The 19472-nt window shown below is 35.5% G+C and overlaps 1 protein-coding gene across 6 annotated transcripts in view; it reads right to left on the bottom strand.

The window, feature by feature from the left end:
* The window catches only part of METTL25 (methyltransferase like 25), an 88269-nt gene that overhangs the window by 42046 nt on the left and 26751 nt on the right, over positions 1–19472 (bottom strand). For 4 of the 6 annotated variants that reach the window (XR_007375269.1, XM_048936541.1, XM_048936552.1 and 1 more), the window contains exons 6-9: positions 11691–11785; positions 9247–9276; positions 8059–8132; positions 5117–5210 (exon numbers count right to left, since the gene is read on the bottom strand). Coding sequence is in view for 4 of the 6 variants with exons in the window: in XM_048936541.1 (XP_048792498.1) it covers positions 5117–5210; positions 8059–8132; positions 9247–9276; positions 11691–11785 (293 nt within the window). In the remaining 2 variants the exon portion in view is untranslated. Of the gene's footprint in view, positions 1–5116; positions 5211–8058; positions 8133–9246; positions 9277–11690; positions 11786–19472 lie in introns of those variants that run through there. The other 2 variants (XR_007375275.1, XM_048936561.1) reach the window with 1 other exon arrangement.

Below are 19472 nucleotides of genomic sequence, written 5' to 3'. Positions count from 1 at the left end.
AATTATCAAACTAAATGATTAGTACAATTTCATACAAATATTTTCAGTTTTCTCTCGTAAGTTTTATTACTCAAAATTAGAAACTACAGAGTTTGCAAAAGTACAAAGTCAATGTACCAAAAAGGAAGTAGTATAGGAATTCCAGAAGATCTGAACTAAGAAGGCCACTGTATTTCAGATCTCTTTGGATTTATTTAGTGATATTAAAAAATGCAAACATAACTACTGTACGAAAAGGATTATTTCATGATTTAATGATATACATTAAATGGAAAAAACATTCAGAAAAATAAGAGAAAATTATATATAATTATTTATCAATTATTAATTATAAATAAACCAAAAAGAATCAGTTATTGTAGCAAAATAAATTGCTAATGTGTTCATTTAATTAAATATGCTTTAAATACATAACCTTTTCAAAATATGCAGGATGATATTACTTATACCCACATTTAGCTACACAGCTAAATGAAGACTTCAAAATATTCTAACATTGCTAGCCATAATATATCAAATATGAAAGCTGTTTAAATCATGTAAGATGACAAATGAGCTTTTTACAGGACATGAGTTTCTGTTACTGTGTTATTAATTTCACTGCTACTGTGATGGGTTCAACACCTCACAGACAGGTCCAGTGCCCTTTGCTGATCCAGCAGTTCAGAGCTGACAGCTGTAGATCTTTGAGAGATGTTCTACCTGAAGCCCAGGGTCAAAAAAAGACAAATGGGTGGCAGCTGTTTTTAAGAAGTCTGGTCAGGGCTACAGCAAACAGGAATGGTGGAAGGTGTGCGTTAACCATCTGTTCACTGTTGCAGATTCTTATCTCAGGTTGTTCACCAAATCAATGATTTTTTCAGCAGGAAGCAAATTCGGGTTACGTTCAGTCACTGGGTGCTTCAGAACTTAAAAACACCAGTCACAGGAGACCTGGAAGCTCAGTTAAACAAAACCAAATGAATCTGCCACAACACACTCACTGACTGGCAAAAAACTTCTCTGTTCATGGAAGCTTAAGGTGACCCTACCTTCAAAACTTCTATTCTACCTCCCCAGCATATGTCTGCATCTCAAAGGGTTAAGTGATTTGTGAAATATTTTGACTAAGACAAAGTAACTACCTTATATGCTATTAGCCCCTAGCAGCAGCTACAGTGTAAGTATAGCGGGAGATGAAATCACAGTGACTAATAGCTTTTCTTTGCGGATGTGTCAGGAGTGTTTCCAGCCCTGTATATCTTCCTGCAATCAGATGTGGCATTAAATAGCATTCTGTCCTGAAATGAATCCTGGCCAGCTTGCTTGCTGAGCAGCTTTACCCGCTGAGGTTCCCACTTAGAGTCACAGAGCATCCCAAGTTGGAAGAGACCTATGAGGATCATTGATTCCAACTCCTAAACTTAACAGAACAGTCGTCATCCTGGCTAGACTGCAGGTCCCTGAGCCTCCCAGCCTTAACCTGCTAAGCCCATAACCTTTCATCACCCTGTGAACAACCTTTTGCCTGATTTATCCCAATAGGAACAGGACACAGGGCGATTTAAGAACACTTAAATCTATCTGCAAGAAGGCCACAAACAGTGGAAAAACATCATGCTGAAGAAACGCACCAAGAGGAAGGAACAGCTGCCCTTACTGCTCGAAAGAAGTGAGACTGACAGTGCATGAGAGGGCAGCTCCATCAGGAGAAGGAACTGGGATGAGCACTTCATTCTCTCACACGAGTCCCATGCTCATGTTAAATCGGGCAAAAAGGGAATAAAAGGGAGAAGAAGCCAGATAGAAAGAATTTATTCCATATCTAAGCAACACTGAATGCTTTGTCTGTACAACATGGATTGTATGGGAACGCAGGGAGAAAAACAACCTGGAATAAAATACTGCCTCTGTGTGTATCCACGCCATTTACTGAAGCCCTGCACAGTGATCCATGGCCCACAAAGCAATTCCATTAGTTCGGAATCTAGGAGCAATATAACCATACCTGTGAAGCATCAAGCTCACACTAGAAAACCCCTCTCTGCCCTCACAAAATGAGAATATTTTGTCAGACATTCGACAGTCATGGTGCATGCCTCAGTTTTACTACCCAAAGGAATGGTCTTCAAACAAAAGGCAGGAAAAGAGTTCATTTACATCTCAGTGTGTAATCTGGAATTGAGAGGCTCTTCTACATTGATAAGAAACACTATGGAGGAAATTATTTTGACTAAGGTAATGGGAAACTTCAGTCCCTGAAGGGTAACTGATAACAACGAATGGGTGACTGGTAAATGCTACTTTTTGTAGGGGAAAAATATATATATATATATATATATTACTATTCTGTCTCACTCTCACTCAGTCTTGATTGACAATCTTTTCATAAAGGCTCTGAGTCTCATTTCTGATCAGCAAAGACCTTCTCATCTATTTCACACGTGAAAGAGGTGCTGTTCCAGTGATGAACTGTTGGGGTTGAGGTACCTGAATACCTGAGAAGAGCCCTCATATAAGCCCTCACTTAGCAAAACGCAGATACTCACATGAGTGAGCATAGAGGTAGTTTGGGTTTTTCAGGCAGTTGCCCTCACTCTATTTTTCCAGGTCTGAGAAAGCAAGAGACGCTTCTGGTTTGACCAAGCTTTACTTAGTTGTTTTTTGAACATTACTGAAAGAAACTGATGAATGAAGACAACCATTGACCTCTTTATCAGTGAATGACGGGCATGTTTTTGGTTACTGAGGTGGTACTATCCACTTATGCTTACTCTTTACTTGCACTTTTTCTCAATGACCAATTTTTGGCCACCACCAGAGACAGAGCAGACGTTTGGTCTATGCAGTGCAGCTGCTCTTTTGTTCAATTTTAAAAACAGAACTAGCAAACAAATTCTGCATAAATTTCTCCTTGATTTGTTGTCTGTGAGAGCAAGTGCATAACATTCATCACATTTTTAGCTACGTAAGTATTTTTTTCTGAAGAGAGGAATTTAACACATTCTCCAATACTGTGTAGATACAGTGCTGACTCCACTATGAAAACTGCAATATCAGAGCCACCATTGAGAGAGCAGTAACAACTTTTCTCACCCTACCATCAAAATAGCACCGCTTTTATACTGCTGCAGATTTGAATGTAGCTGGAAAATGAAAAATAATATTGTTTTGATTGGCATAAAACTCAGTTGTCAGCCAGCTGCACATGAAAATGAGAAACATGAGCAAAAACGAGCATTTACTTGAATGAGATCTTCAGCTCCCACACAAGAATGCAACTTGAAGTGGTGCTGAGATACACTTCTCCCAGGGCAGCCTTGCCCAGAGCCTTTCTAGCAAAAGGCAGCACTTCTAAAATCAGGCATGTTATCATGAAGTTTCCATGCTCACTATTTTTAAAGAAAAGAATGTGTAACTCTTTACCAGCAGAATTTAATCAATAATTCATTAAACTGGCTGTAACACAAACAATCCACTGCTGCTTTTGGGCGACTGCACACACGATAAGGAAGACGCCAGCAGTTACTTTAAACCAGTGCAATGTGTGATGTTAGCATCTATGCATATAGAAAAGCTAACAGGTAATTCAGTTAGCAAACAGAATTTAATCCTTTTAAACTAAGAATATTTTCAAAATAAGAATCCTTTAAAAAAAATATCCCTTTTAAAACAAAGTGGCAGAAGTCTTTTTCTTAAAGCTGTAAGCAAGATTCCACCAGCAATTGCTATTACTTGGTCTTTTAGCTATTTGTTTCACATTTTTATCCTATGGTTTGATGCGCCTGTAAATTCTAATTGATTACACAGTTCAACTTTGGATATTAAGCACTGATTTACCAAAAACTACTACAACATTCAATGTAAGTATTTCACATGCTTGCCACATCTACTTTTTCTTTGATTTTTAGTATTTTTTTTTAATATTCTGCAAAACACTTTCTAACATATCCGCTGCATAGCTTAATCTTACAGTGCAGCCAGGATCTTCCATTCACACAGCCATATTCCATGCCTAATGCTAGGTTGCCATCTGTTGACCAACTTAGCAGCTGTATTGTAAAGATACAACACAAGGCACTTGAGAACATAAACAAATTGCAAAAGACCTTTCAAGTTCGAATCCCAGTTTTGTACTTCTTTCTCTCTACCTGGGAAAGTTACTTTAAAAGGTTACCATTTCTCCTTAACTTAATTTGCAGGGAAAAAAAAAAGGATCAAGCTTTTCCATACACAGAGGCAGTACCGGAGAACATCTTCAAAGGCTGCTTAAGGAGACTGTCTGAAGGCTAAAATCAATAGGACATTCTTTGGGAACCAAACTGTATAAAAAGCACACTGCATGGATGGAATGATCAGTATTAGGCGCTATAATGTTATGTTTTTCACTTTCAGAAGGTGTCCAAGGGAATCAAGAAAATATTGCCAGGGAAATGAAATTTAAATTGGTCAACATACATATTTCATTCTTCCTTTTTTTTTTTTTTTTCCTTTTTCAATTGCTTTCATTTTAAAAAGAAGTACAGATGAAAAAAACAACATCTCTGTATAGGATAGTATATTAACTGGGTTTACAAGGGTGCAAGAGTCACTTTTAGCAGGATGCACGGTATCACCTCAGGGAAGAAACTCTTCATATCTACTTCACTTAGCATGTAAAAGGCTTTAGTTTTCTCCAAGTGACTGCATGTATGAAACAGAGTGTCTGGAACATTTCTTTTGCCTCAAAGGGGATTTGTAGGAGTATCTTCAAAAACACTGGAAAGGCCTTCAAGAATTCTGATCATCAGCATCACGAATAAAAGACAATTGTTTTCTCTGAAGTCATTAGAAAAACAAAGCTTTCCAAAGGAATGATACATGAAAAGGACTTTCCAAAAAACATGAAACAACTGTGATATATTTCTTAATAGAAATATAATATTAAATGATAATGTACAAAATAAACAATAACATATTTTAATAGAAATACAATCAAAATAGAGATCAGCTCTATTAATAGTACTTTATATAGCAATATATAAACTTTCTATAGCAATACATGAACACAGCACAGTCTAAACACTGCATTATGGTGCTGAGCTCAAGAACTTACATGCATATAAGGATTTCATGCAGTCTCTGTTTAGCAACTCACCTCTGAATCATCCAGTTCCAGTTTTTTCAGAGACTTCCTGACATAATCTAAGAAGGAGGATGATTTGGAGAAAATTTTTCCAACATGTCGATCACTGCAAACACAATGTTGAGATGCATGCATTCCGCTAACAGAAACTTACAGATTCTAAAAATCATTTTTATCTGAATTTCCATTTATTGAGGGCAAATAAATCTGTTGGACAGCCCCTTGGGTCAAGTTAGTGACAATTTTCCTTTTCTCCTTTTCACTTAAAACAACTAGCTAATACTGGGAGAAGTTTCTAAGCACAACTGTACAGCTGTACTACAGCTGGAGTATGGTTACTATTTTACCAAAAAATGAGAGAGGTGAAGGTTTCTTTTTAATTTCTCCCGTGATGGTTTTATTTCCTCATATGAGTGACAAAATTCTTATTTCTATCAAATGATATTACCTTCTGTGCTCCTGTAACACTGTCATTATTTACTGCAATGCTGCTGTAATTTATTGTGTACCACCAGACTGAGCAAATGGCAGATCATAGCAAAATTTCACTGTAACCTTGTGTTCTTATCCTCAAAACTGTAGCTTAGTTAAGTGATACCAGAACTTTCCCTGTTGACGACAGCGGCTCACTTTTGAAGCTGGCTAAAATTGCAGACAGTTTAAGAAAACGTTAAAATAACGCACAAAAACACAAAGACCACTCAGAAACATTGACAGGTCTCATCCGTTCATTTTCTCTGCTTTGTTTAAAATATCTTGGAGAAATTACATAGAACTTTTATTAATCTGAACTCACTTTCTTGACAATTTCCCCACATAGCACTACCCTAATCGAGTTTTGCAGCTTAGGAGTTACATTTTCAGCTATAACAGCTGCTCCTGAACATTTCTTAAGAAGCATGTATGCTAAGTAGAAATAATAACAAACAGATTAAAAAAAATAATTTAATTTGTAAATATTTTAAACTTTTCTCCCTCTTTATTCTTAGTAAAAACTCTTTCTCTTTATTTAAGGATCAGAATTAACATCTACCAAGGTCAATATAATGACTTTACCCAATGGCATTTCTAATGTTTTTTGGGTGGCAGAGATCCCCATTCATTGAGAACCAGTGGCCACATTTATTTTTAAGAATTTATCCAGTCATATTTAATACTGCGGTGCATTTAAACATTTGGGCTGATGCAGCCTGAAAATCAGTTAATGATTATGCTGCTATGACAGGCCTCTGCCCTCCTAATTAGATGCTAGAGGGGGAAAGATATCACATTGGGTCTGGCTCAGATAGGTTAACTTTGTTCAGAGCAGCCCATATGGCGCTGTGTTTTGCATTTGTGACTAAAACGGTGCTGATAACATGGATATTTCAGCTGGTGTCAAACTGCTCTGCCTTGCAGCAGGGAGGATTGGGCAAGAGGCCAAGGGTGAACCCAGCCAGGACAGCTGACTTAAACCTACCACAGGGATATGCCATACTGTATACCATGACACACAGCAATAAAGCTGGAGGGTGGTATTCTCAAGGTAGTAGCTGCTTGTAGACTGCCTGGGCAGCAGTCTGCTGGTGAGAGGGTGAACCTTTGCTTCATCTGTTTTTGTGTTTAGAGTTGCCTTTAATTTTTTCCACCTTTCCCTTTCATTAACTTATCAAACAGTCCTTATCTTGATGAGTTTTTCTCATCCTGCTGTGAGGGCAGTGAATGAGCAGCTAGAGAGTGCTTAGTTGCTGGCAAGAGTCAGCATAGATATACAGTATATTTAATAGATTCATGTTGTATACAAGTAGTTTAAAAAAGAACATATTAATAATAGTTCATAGTCTTAACAGTTCATTCTCTCAATTGCTTTAATGTGATAAATGTTTCTCTGGAACTGGACATCTTAAAAATGCAGAACAATCACACTAGGTTTCAGAACAATAAAGAAAATATCAGCTTTTCCACTAAAACTGGTGACAACTCACATTAGTCAGCTTGCAAGCAGGTAGGCTTCCCCTGCTTTTATTTCAGAAGTATAATCCTAAATTACTTCCTCCAAATTATGCTTCCTTTTACAAATGAAGTATACTGTCATCCCACGCACTTTTTTTTCACACTTTATCAACAATGGTTTTACATGTTAACTTTTAGTTAATTTTAAAATAAACAAGTATTTCTTCTTTCAAAAGACTTTCTGATGGGCTACCTGTCTGGCTTCCCACTTTCCAAAAGACTTGGGGGTATCTGCATTAGCATTTATTTTAGATCATAAGTATATTCCCCAAGTGACTTTTGGGGTTTGCTCACCTCCCACAGCATGGTTTGCGCTGTGGAACGGGATCAGAGCTTCAAAATTAAATTAAATTGGAAGGTGTGCTTCTGGATGTGCACCAAATGCTAATGAGCACACACCCCACATAATAAAAGTTAATCCAGACTGCAACTCCAGAAAAGTGTTTAGTGAAGATGTCAAGATCATAGCACTAACTTGCCAAATCCCATCATCCATAGGCACAGAACTTGCTGATGTACACACAGGCAGCCATCAGCACTTGCTGATGTAGCCCTTCACAGACAGCCATGTTAGCCATTGGTCATTTTTCTCAGGACAAATGGAAATGTCTTTTTGTCTTCTGCAGTATTAAAGCTGCCAAGTCTTCTGAAATACAGGATAGCCTAAGACTGTCAACTTTTAGATGTTTGCTATTGTTTTGCTGTTGATGATAGATTTTAATAATGAATCTGGTACCAAGGAGGACCTATTTCAGCTATGAGTAAAGGAAGGGCAATACATCTGTGATGTGGACATAGAAGTAAATGTGATGTGCATAAGGAACAAACGTATCCTTCATTTTAATGCCAATATGTATTTTCAGTCTGAGACTGATTCTTCAAACCTGCTGCTTAAGAAATACAGAAAGGGATCACAAAAAATCAGATGTTGTTTTGTATTCTCTGAGTTCAGAGCTTCCTACCTTTTGGTGACACCATAAATTTCTTCTATAATAACCTGAAGAACAGCTCGATAAAACAACGACTCTGTAGGCAGCTGGAAAAAAAAAAATCAGCAAAAAGGATTTAAAATTGGAATTTAAATATAGATCATAGTAAAAAAAAAAAAAACAAAAAAAAAAACCAGTATTGGCTTCTACTTATTTGTTTACATTCCTTACAATCAGTCATAACAACTGGACATTTTACTAATGTTCCTGAATCCAGTTTAATTTACATTGCCAGATTCTAACACAACTTGAATGTGAGAAAAAAAAAGAAAGAGAAACCCAAAGCCTGAAGTAGAAGATCAAAGACTGGCAGAGAAAAACAGAACAGAAAAAATGTAGTGATCATGACCCAAATTCTACTCTGCAAAATAAATCTAACAATTTACCTAAACTGTTCTAAAGACAAATAAATAATTTCCTAGCTGAATCATCATGTGCTGCAGTCTCAACAATGCAGAAGGCACTGTGCTCATAAAAACAGAATACGCTTAAAAGTTCATATCTTTGAGTATAAAAGATCTGTTTCCATAAAAATAGTTAATAGTTGTCAGTCTAAAATTCGTGGCAAAGCTAACCCACAATGAAAGACTACAGGGAACAGGAGGATTACACACAGAGAGAAGAGTTCTCAGTCTTTTTAAATATTTGCACAGTAGGTGTCTGCCAGCCAAACAGGATAACTTGCACAGCAGTAATTCAAAGTATTCATGGATTAAAAAAAAATACAGAGATTAAAAATGAGAATGATGATGTTTCTTACAGATATAAGCTTTTGTCATAACAATTTCTATTTTTACATTCGTTGATATAACACTGGGATGGAATGATCCAAACCAGGGATATCTGAAGGGCATTTGGACTTAATTTATATACTTGCTGAAAGATAGTGCAAGAAGTTAGGAAGAGTAGCTTAAATTTTAAGCCGTGCCTTTTTTTCAGACTCTTAATTATCAAGAGAAAACAGACTCACTAGGTACAACCACAGCAATAAAAATGCAATTTCATGATGACACATGCTATCTATCAGGATTTGATGTACTGTATGCTAGTGTTTTAGATTCCAGAAATTCAAAAGTTCAATAAAAGGTCGCGGATTAAGAGCATTTAAAGGGGAAAAACACATTTTATCTTAGAATGGTTAAAATAAACAGTATGACTTACCATTTGGCCAACTGCAACTCGCTCCAAAGCCTTTAAGAGTGAAGGAATTAAATTGCTGATATGTTTATTCTTTATCAGAACATTTTATAAACACATTGTATAAAAGTCAGAGGATATGACATTTTAAAAGATTAATGGTGTGACACAACATGAGCTTGCACACTTTAAAGTGTTAATACCGTTACAGAACCATAAACAGCTCACTCCTGTTATTTTGGTTTATTTATAAGAGAAGCAATGATAACCAACTGTATAGATGTGAGCAAAATTTCTTTCTTTTTCTTAGGTTTATAAAAGAATTTCTGAGAATTCTTTCTGTATTTTTTCTGTCTTTGTATTGTTGTATACAATTATTGTATAATAATTTATTTACAATATAATATTTTAAATGCAATATTAGATATTTGTTTTATATCTTCTATTCTTGCAGAAATGCAAGCAATTCAGTTTCCGATCAATTATTTCAAAGTAAAGATTGGTTCAATGGCCAATGCCTTTAAATACTTTTAGACTCTAGTATAATGAGTGTAAATAAATTAAAAAATTCAGAGGGACTGAACTTAGAAAGGTAATGCATGAACTTTCACAACAGATTCCTCAGATCACAAATCCTGATGCTGGTATGAGAGTACTTGATTTTTATGATCCATACTGATCAAGAATGGCAAATAATCACAAGCATGGTATTTTTTCCTCCAGAAGTAAAGATCATAGTAGAAATGAAGGAAAAACTTCAATCAGTTGCCTGACACTAAAATAAATTAGATAAAAAATCAAAAACGTCTCACCACTGAAGGATCATTGTCCCCAAATTCCACCACAGCAGATAGAACTGCTTTTCACTGAATCGCCCACTTTTTCTTCTCCTAATTTGAGAACTGATCTTGTATTTCAGATTGTGCTTCAACTACAATCCAAGTAGTTGTACAAGTGAAAAGTGTATACCTGCCTCATTGCAGAAGATGGATGTGTCTGGAAAAGCGTGAATCTGAGTTATCTCATCCAGACCTTTGTCCCTTGGCCCTTTAACCAATTTGAACAATATGTAATGATGAACATTATACTGAGTATCTTATCATTGTTCAGCAGATTCAGTTTCTCCAACCTAGCCATTGCCCCTGGGAAGGTGGGTGCCTAGCTGCATGTCACCATCTCCTTTCTACCTACTAGAGGGCAAGGAGTGTCCCAGTCATGAAAAATGCAAGCAGGGGATTTCAAATGTACTAATTGTAGAAGCATCTAGTGCCATGGGAGAACTCCTTGCCTTTGTGAAGTTTTAAACAAAAGAAATTTTTAACTGCCTAATTTCTGTGAATTCTATGAACTCTAAAACAGATAGATTTCACATGTTCAGTACTATCTCTTCGGAGTCATTTGCTTACAAAATTTATCTTCCTACCATTGTTGAAAGACAGCCCAGACTTTCCCTTTCTCAAAGAAAAAGAATGGGAAAGAAAGCAAGTAATGGGTCAGCCTAGGAAGTAATGGTATTGCCTTACACTAACAATAAAAAGAAAACAGGCAATCTCTCTTAGAAAGTATTTTTATGATAAAGGTTTTACAAAATCATGGCTAAAAGAAACAGATTTTTTCTTGTACCTTGCCAAGGGTAACACATTTAAGCCTAATGAAATACTAACTGTCCTCCCTTGCTTTCATCTGACAGTATTAAATTATCATGTTAGCTTGCATTTATATAACCTTGATATGTTAACCTGTACTGTCTCTTCAGTCCATACTGTTCTCTCAAACAGAGGTAAAGAGGTAGCAGCAAAGGCTTACCAGAACCTATGACTCATCTTGATACAAGAAATTAAAAACTAATAAAGGGTATTAGTCTTCTAACTGAAACAGTGGTCAGAATTTTTGATACGTATCTGTTCTTTCAAATTGGACAACAGTTCATCATTCTGTCTCACTGAGGTTAGGTCTTTGCAACTCCTGGTGCAATGTTAAAAAGACGTTTCCAGTCTGTTAAACCACACGGATTTTAGAGCTCTTCTCACTTTTGGAAGAGGCAAGTTTGTTTAGGTTTCAAACAGTCAGAACATTCAATATTATGAATCATGAAGGCGTTGGGGGAGTTACTGATTGCAATCCTTCTACAATTACCTTGTTCCACTCTAAGTCCTTGGCCAGGAACCATTAGCCTAAGGGGTTACCTTGTTTAGGTTTTACCAAAGGTTTGGCCTTTCTGTCCATTCTTAAAATATGTTTCTGTCAATACTCATTTTTTCATTCCTTCAGCAAGTATAAAATATATAACACTGGAAGGTCAGTACTATTTTTTTAGATACAATTCATCATGCTTACAACATTAATGACGTTACTCTGCAAAGTCTTGGATTAAAGTCATGGCTCTTGGATTAGAAGCCAAAAACAATGAATCCTATAACATCTGGACAGAGTTCTCAGTAGGAAAAAGAAAAAAAGGGGAATCATACCAAGCACGCTGACATTCTAGCATTGCGACCGCAGCACCAGCCCTCGTCCTTCAAGTACTGACACATGGGAAATCCCCACACTTCCTCTGTGCAATCTGCAAGATGGGGAAAAAAAACAGGCACAGCTTTCATGAACTCTTCACTTTACCTTACAGTGTAAACAACATATTGAGCAAGATGAACAGTTAATGGATGGTAGCAGAAACACTTAACTGTTCCAGTCCAGTACCAAGAAACATTAGTATTATAATTATGGATTTTCCTCATAACAGATGTTTTTGGCTGATATTGAATCTCTGGTAATTTCAAAACTTTTTTTTTTTTTTTTTAAACTAGGTCATTTTTATAAAAATCAATTGAGAAAAAAGTTCTAAGGGACACGGGAGGATTTGCAAATACCTCTGGCACATCCTGCCATGCCATGAGTTATAAGAAGTAAGGCAGGCAGTCATTCAGTATAGCAGGACTTCACTATTTCTTCCACTGGGTTCCTCTTCTACCATAAACATCTTCTAAAATCACAAAGAATGCGTACGTGTTTATTTCAATTCTGAAGCTCTGTGCTTTGCTGAGAGACAGAATGTTTGCTCTCCAGAAATGAGCAGCTGCAAAGGCTCATGCTGTTTCTTCAAAACACAGAGCAGCATTTGCATCACAATCTGTGTTCAGTTTGTTTCAGTATCATTAGTATTTTGAATAACAGCAGAAGTCTTCATGTTTAACACTAATGAAAATGTGGGAAAACTAAACAAGCAGTTTAGACTATTATTAGCTAAGTGTTCATAATATCTAGGTGTAAATGTAGATGAAATCCACAACATTTAGAATTTTTATTGGTGTATTTGATTTTTCAGTGCATTGAATAAGAATTACCTTATTGCTTACTTACCTACTTACCTTAAAAAAAAAAAAAGCCAACAAAACAAACCAAAAGAATTCTACAGCAAATTGGCTAAGATCCTGGCTTTTTAGCATAGAGAGATGACTCGGGCACACTTAAAGACAAATCAATTTAATGGGGTTAAAAAAAGGACAGCAGAAATGTGGCTCTTCAAATTTACTAGAAGTCTGGCGATACAATCACATAAGCAGAATTCATTTCGTGAAAGGTAGGCAAAGAAGAAGGGTAAGAGGAAACTATAAAGGACACAACTCTCTTCCACCTCTTCAGTTCTTCTAGTGCTAGTCTCCAATGACCACTGATCTCTAGAGAGTAACAGTGAGCAAGTAATCCTCTGCAGGCAACCTCACGTTTTGCTCTCCTTTTAGTCTCAAAGGCTAAAAGCTTAATATGGAACGTATACTAGTTTAAGGACCATAATTGAAGAACTGAACATTAATGTGGGATAATTAACAGAAGGAGAAGGAAAGTTCCTGTAGACCTGAAGATGAAATTAGACAAAACAGATTGCAGCTTGTTCCGAACTAGGACTATATAAGTATTTGTAAATGCTTCATGACAAGACATCAAACGCCATTTAACTTTAGGTCTAATTACTGAGTGCATGGAATAAAGCTCCTACAACAGGGATACTGATAAGATCTTATTAAATACATATTTGGAAAGCAAAAAATGACTCCCATGGTTCCTATTTTAAGGGTCACATTAATAAGCTTTTCTAACACGTACGTTAGAATATTTTAAAGTAAAAATGTGCAAACTCAGTTAGAAAGATAAAATCTATCAATCTTCTCAAGTTATCCCTTATAACCCTCTCCTCTAGGCAAAATAATCATCCATGCAATTAAAATTGCTAACCACTGAGCTACAATCACAATATTTGTACTCTATACTCATGTGTAATGCTGAAGAATTTCTGACATCTTTGAAAAGACGGTGATACAAAACATGATCTTCTTTATCGAAACTTTCTCTTTAGCTGGAGAAAGAGAGGTAAACCAACACAGTGAGTTAGGTTTTTTGGTCTACTTACAAAGTTGACCATATATCTACAATATTGCCTTGAGTTCTTTTTGTTTTTCCATATCCAGTGCACTCTCAAGTCTATTGCTGATTAAAAAAAAATAGTTGAAAGATAAATACATTCCTATGAAGTGTATATGTTTATCAGCTTGACTTCACAGACCTGAAAATTCTTTTAATGCCTTTAACTACTTTTTACATGCTTGATACTACATAGCTCATTATTTATCATCTTGTGCTTCTATCTGACAATGCAAAATTGCACTAAACTCTATACAACTCTACAAAAGATTCAAACATTTCAAATATGGGTATTCTGTGGAAGACTTCACAGCAAACACTGCAAGCGATCAACAGTGCATGAAGAAAATAATAAATCATGCATAATGTAAAGAAGCCAGCTGAACAGAATTCTCTTTCCATGAAAGGTAAACAAAATGGGAATTCTATGCAACTATTTGATGAGATGAACAGATAGCTATAACATCTCTTCTTCACAGGTTAGGGGGATGATGTGCTAGAAAGGAAATCTGAGCAGGACTCCTACTGGACAGTAGGTTGGCTATGACCCAGCAGTGCGCCCCTGTGACCAAGAAGGGTGCATTAAAAAGAGCATGGTCAACAGGTCAAGGGAGGTCCTTCCCCTCTACCCTGCCCAAGTGAGGCCACATCTGGAGTACTGTGTTGAGTTCTGAGATCCTCAGTCCAAACAAACAGGGATCTTTTAGAAAGACTGACTCAAGCACTGGAATAGGCTGCCCAAAGAGGCTGTGGAGTCTCTCTCTTCAGAGATACTCAAGACCCTTCTGGATGCCTTCCTGTGCAACCTGCTGTAAGGAAACTGCTTTAGCAGGGGGTTGAACTTGATGATTCTAGAGGTCCCCTCCGATCCCTGAAGTTCTGTGAATCTGTTATTCTGTGAAATTCACAAATAAGAATTTTAATAAGAACTTTCCAAATGATTGCTTTTTTGCCATTATAGATTTTTCATGTCTTTTGAAAAACAAAGAAATTTTATGGATCCTAAGTGGACAGATCTTAATCAGAGTATCCTTTGAAACATTTGCATAACTTATGCAATCCCTCCATGGATTTACTAACTCTTCTTGTAACCACAGCCATGTTTCACAACTAACCCTTGTGCATCTGATTTATCACATTAGTCTAACAGGCAGAAATAAGATAGGTCTTGAAAAGAATATGCTATGTGGAGAAGTTGTCTTGAGTTTGGTTTCCTATATACTTTAAATCCTATGGAGGAGATCATTAAACACTTTGAGAAACATGTGCAAACATACCAGACACAACTGCAAATTATTTATGGACTTTTTCACAGAATCACAGAATCACACAACACTGTCTAGCAAAGGAAAATACAAAGGCCCAGGTAAAACATTTTAAGCTGGAATAAATGCAAAGCCTCATATTTTATCATCAACTGAGTAGGACTGAATTTTCTACAAAGTATGTCAGATTACCATTTTCCACTTCTGGGAACTCAATGCTACAATGCTGTCAGAATGATCTTATTTCTTAACTCATTCCTTGAAATCACATGCTATTTTCTGTCCTCCAATTATTTAGACATTTTTCTAAGTCCTTCAGTAAAATGCTGTCATGCTTTGTACAGATTTCAGCCTCCTTCCATCTAGAATAACTTTTTGAATACTGTAATAGTAATGGCAGAAACCATTTGGAGCACTTGTGCTATGCTGAGGGTTTTTTTTTCCCCTCTGGTTATTTAAGTTCCACGTGAAAAAGAGGACAGTACGTACAGATATCTGGGATACTGAAATTTTATTTCAGGTAGTAAAAAATTAGAAATCATAGCAAATGTGTGCATATATACATACATACATTTAAAGAATTAGATCAACTACAACTTCCTTCATCATGATTTACTTCTTTCTGGATGCAGAAAAAAGTCAGGTAAGCTTCATTGTTCTCATTGTATTCACAGACACACTCTTAGTTGCTGAACAGTGTTTAAAAGAAATTAATTAAAGGATTTTCTAACAAAATAGTTAAGTGTAGTTTGGGAACAGGATTTCCAAATATAGAATACTGAATGTTATTTATTAATATTTCTTTTTCTGATAGATAAAAAATGTACTAGTGTACATTTAGTGTACATACTAGTGTACAGTTAGTAGAAATATCAGACCTTACATAGATCTTAACTCTGAGCAAGATTCTGTTATTTCTAGCGTGTTAACATTTAAAATTTACATATCACAGAATTCTAGCACAATATAGTTTCTTAGAAACATCAGAACTAATAGGTTTTACTGTTACAACACAAATTAGCTTAACTAGGGCTCCATATTGTCATGCAGCTTCTTGCTTATTTTCCTCTGTTATCACCTCATGAGAACATATTTACATTTATGCTTCTCATCTTTTTACTCTCTTGCAATTCCTAACCGTTTTCTGCTTTACATTCTGCTAGAGAATTTTACTGAAATACTACATTGGAAACTATTTCTTAAATTCATTCTGGCAGAAACAATCCAAATATTGTAACAAAACAATGCCTATCCCAATGGTTAGTGAATAATTAATGAGAAAAAATAAATAAACCAGGGCTTTGTTTCACTTTTGTGGCATTGTATACATTGATCATAACAGCTGTTTTGAAACTCTTCATCTGTTCTTTATGAAAGCAATACAAATAAATTAGGATAAGTGGCAAAGCACTATAAAATATAAGATTCTGATTTTTTTTGAAATGTATTTAATTTTTCTATTCTCAGGTTTTAAGATTTTCTAGTATATACATGACTACAACAATGAGAATTACTTTCCAGTAATGAGTTCATCAGATTGCAAATAGTATGTGACAAAGCGAAGGCAAAAATATGTTTTTAGCGTACAGGCTGAATTTCCAACTTTACTCACTATCGTGTCTTGCTTAAGAAACTCTATTCTTGGGAAAAAAAAAACAACAATGCTTATTTCATTCCTAAATTTTATCTTAGGCAATTTATTACTGAAATGCAGTGAAATACCAGTTTCTTAAAGCGTTTCAGCATGAGAACATAACTTCAGGAGAATGAGAACTTGCTCTATTTACTTAGTACTGTCAAGCTGATTGTACGCCCACAGCCAGTCCTGTACTAAACCACTCACACTGCAGTTTTTAGTGGCAAGTATCTTATACTTACCTTACAAATCACCATTAAGACTGAAAATGCTTTCTGTATTGAACTTCACCTATGATTTCTTTGGCACTTACTTTAATACAGAAAGGCATTAAAGCTTTAAAACATTCACATTTAATATTTGAATTTGGAATGTATTTTAGGATGGTGTATTATTACCAGTACCTAATAATACCACTCGGTGAATTATCACTGCATTACCTTGTCAGACTTGAATGTTTAAATACATTTTTGTCTGTTACCACTTAAAAACTGTGTTGGATACAAACACTTCCAACTCCATTTATTTATGAAGTGTGATCAGTATCAGCTCATGTAAAATATAGCATGTAGCAATGTATACTCTTAAAAGAACTTCTATTTCCTTTTTATATGTTCTTATCTTTTGTTTTATTCCATTAAAACAGTAACATCTCCTTCACAACTGCTATTATTTTGACACTAACATCTATTTCAGTTGACTCCTCTGGATGTGTTAGTGCCTCATCTTTATTCATCTTCATAATCTTTCTCTCCAACATACAAATTCCACTACAATTATGAAGTATAATTCCCCAGTTTGCATCTCTACTAGTGTGTGATTTCAGTGTTTAAGATGCTTAATTCTCACTGGTTCATTGAGTTGTTTTTCAAAGGTTTTCTTGATTGAATTTTTTTCATTTTACTAGTTTCAAAGCATTTAATACCTGAAGTTCAGACACATTAATTTTGTTTGCACTTCAACTGCATTTCTGTACTTCATATCCAATGCATTTGAGCATCTCATTCTGTGATCACGGAAGAAAAAGAAAGCTAAAAAGATTTTTTAAAAAATCAAGAGTATGTGATGGCTCCATTTTGAATAGGCTTCGAGCAGCTACAGAATACTCATGACTAAAATAGTGGAGTGCCAATTGTACAGAAAAAGCACAACTGACTGAAGATCAGACACAGCTGTCAGTGTGAGGTAATTGTACAAGGACTGCCAAGCACACTGAAAAATCTCTATATTAATCATATACTTGTTGGCCAATAACGTTTTAGGATTCTCGCCAAAGACAAACAGAGAAGAGTAATGTGATATGGCACCTAAAACCCATAAGCGGCTGAATCCACAAGACTGGCACTAAGAACTGCTCCTCAGCTCTCTAAAGCCAAGAGCAATATCTGAGAGGTAACAATTGAATCTGAATCACATCCTTGCTTGGGTAGCTCTGGACATGTTGGTGGTCAAGATAAAAGCAGCCATAACAACAGGTCTAAAACATCCTCTCTACTCTCATTTCTTGTTCTTTATCTTGTCATTCCTATTTTACTACTTGAAGTTGCTAGAAAATCCATGTGTTGAGTGTACGGTAAATGGTCAAACTCTCCATCCAACCTGGCTTTAAATGTCTCCAGGGATGGAACAGCCACAACTTCTGTGCAACTCCTCATTCTTAGTCCACACAGAAAGCTGCAATCTAAAAAGCCTTAGAAGCATCCCCTTCTGTGTAACTTAGAGTTTTACTTCTTCCAAGGAATATAACCAGCATTTGTTTATGTGTACATCTCGAGAAAATACAAGCAGGGCTCATTTGACATGAGCATTATTTTCCATTTCCCTTTTTCTGTTTTTGATTATTTTTTTTTAGAAAACTACTAAGATTCCTTAAAATGTTCTTATTCAAACACTCTTTGCAGAGAAAAGTGATTTTTGTTTCTATTAGCCAGAACACAATAAAACATGATTAATAATCGAAATATATTACTGAAAAATGAAAGGAAACCTTTAAGGAAAACAAGTGAAAAATGACTAAATGGTTACTGACAGTTTTATGTCAGCACTGGTATGTCAGCAGGGGCCATATTAAGGTACGGAGGGATCCCTGCCCTTACAGTCTCTCTACTACTTGCAAGTTCTTGAATAATTTACAATCTAAACAAATGAAAGTGCAGTGAGGATGGAGATGACATACTAAGAAGTAGTTCTCTGAAGAAGTCTGGTTTCCCAGGAGACAACAGTTCATTCTGGTACTATCAACAAACCCAAGAACTGCCATAAAAATTGAGGTTAGTAGGTGTGAAAGGAAATTAAAACAAATTCTTTGCTAGCACTGTATTAAAATATTGTTTTTTAGAACTGCTACCTAAGTCTAGGAAGTTATCACTAGTCATATTAAAAATCAACAACAGAAATATGAAACTTACTCTTTCTAACGTTGAGGTGAACTGTAAATCTAATGCAGACACCAGGGGAATAAAAAAATGTAGTCACTGATTTGGAAATACATATATTAAATACTATGCTGTATCTACTTAAGTAAAGATTCAAAAGACAGTCATTTTCCAAATACACTGAATATTTACTGATAAAAACAGCATTATATTCCAATAACCAAAACTGTAAACATGACATTAAAAACGTTACAGTTATGCAAAGCACTAATTATAAGGGTATTTACTGGAAAATAAAATAACTCCTAATTTGTAAATTAAATAAGTTGGAAAAAAGCTTTATACACATTATATACACATTACTTATCTCAAAGGGCTCAAATAAAATGGAAGTATAGGAAAAAAAATCCATAAACTACCCTAAAAATGTAGAAGCGAAAGGAATAGCACTTTCATGTGAACTCCTTAATAATAAATAAATAATTTTTTTTGCAATTTTCTGATATGTAAAAAAATATTTTCTTAAACTGGACAACAGATTATTCTACAGTTACTTTTAAC

Source organism: Lagopus muta, chromosome 1 (assembly GCF_023343835.1).
Source record: "Lagopus muta isolate bLagMut1 chromosome 1, bLagMut1 primary, whole genome shotgun sequence".
Taxonomy (NCBI): Eukaryota; Metazoa; Chordata; class Aves; order Galliformes; family Phasianidae; genus Lagopus; species Lagopus muta.
Note: the sequence above shows the minus strand (reverse complement) of the source record. Positions and strands in the feature narration are given on the sequence as shown.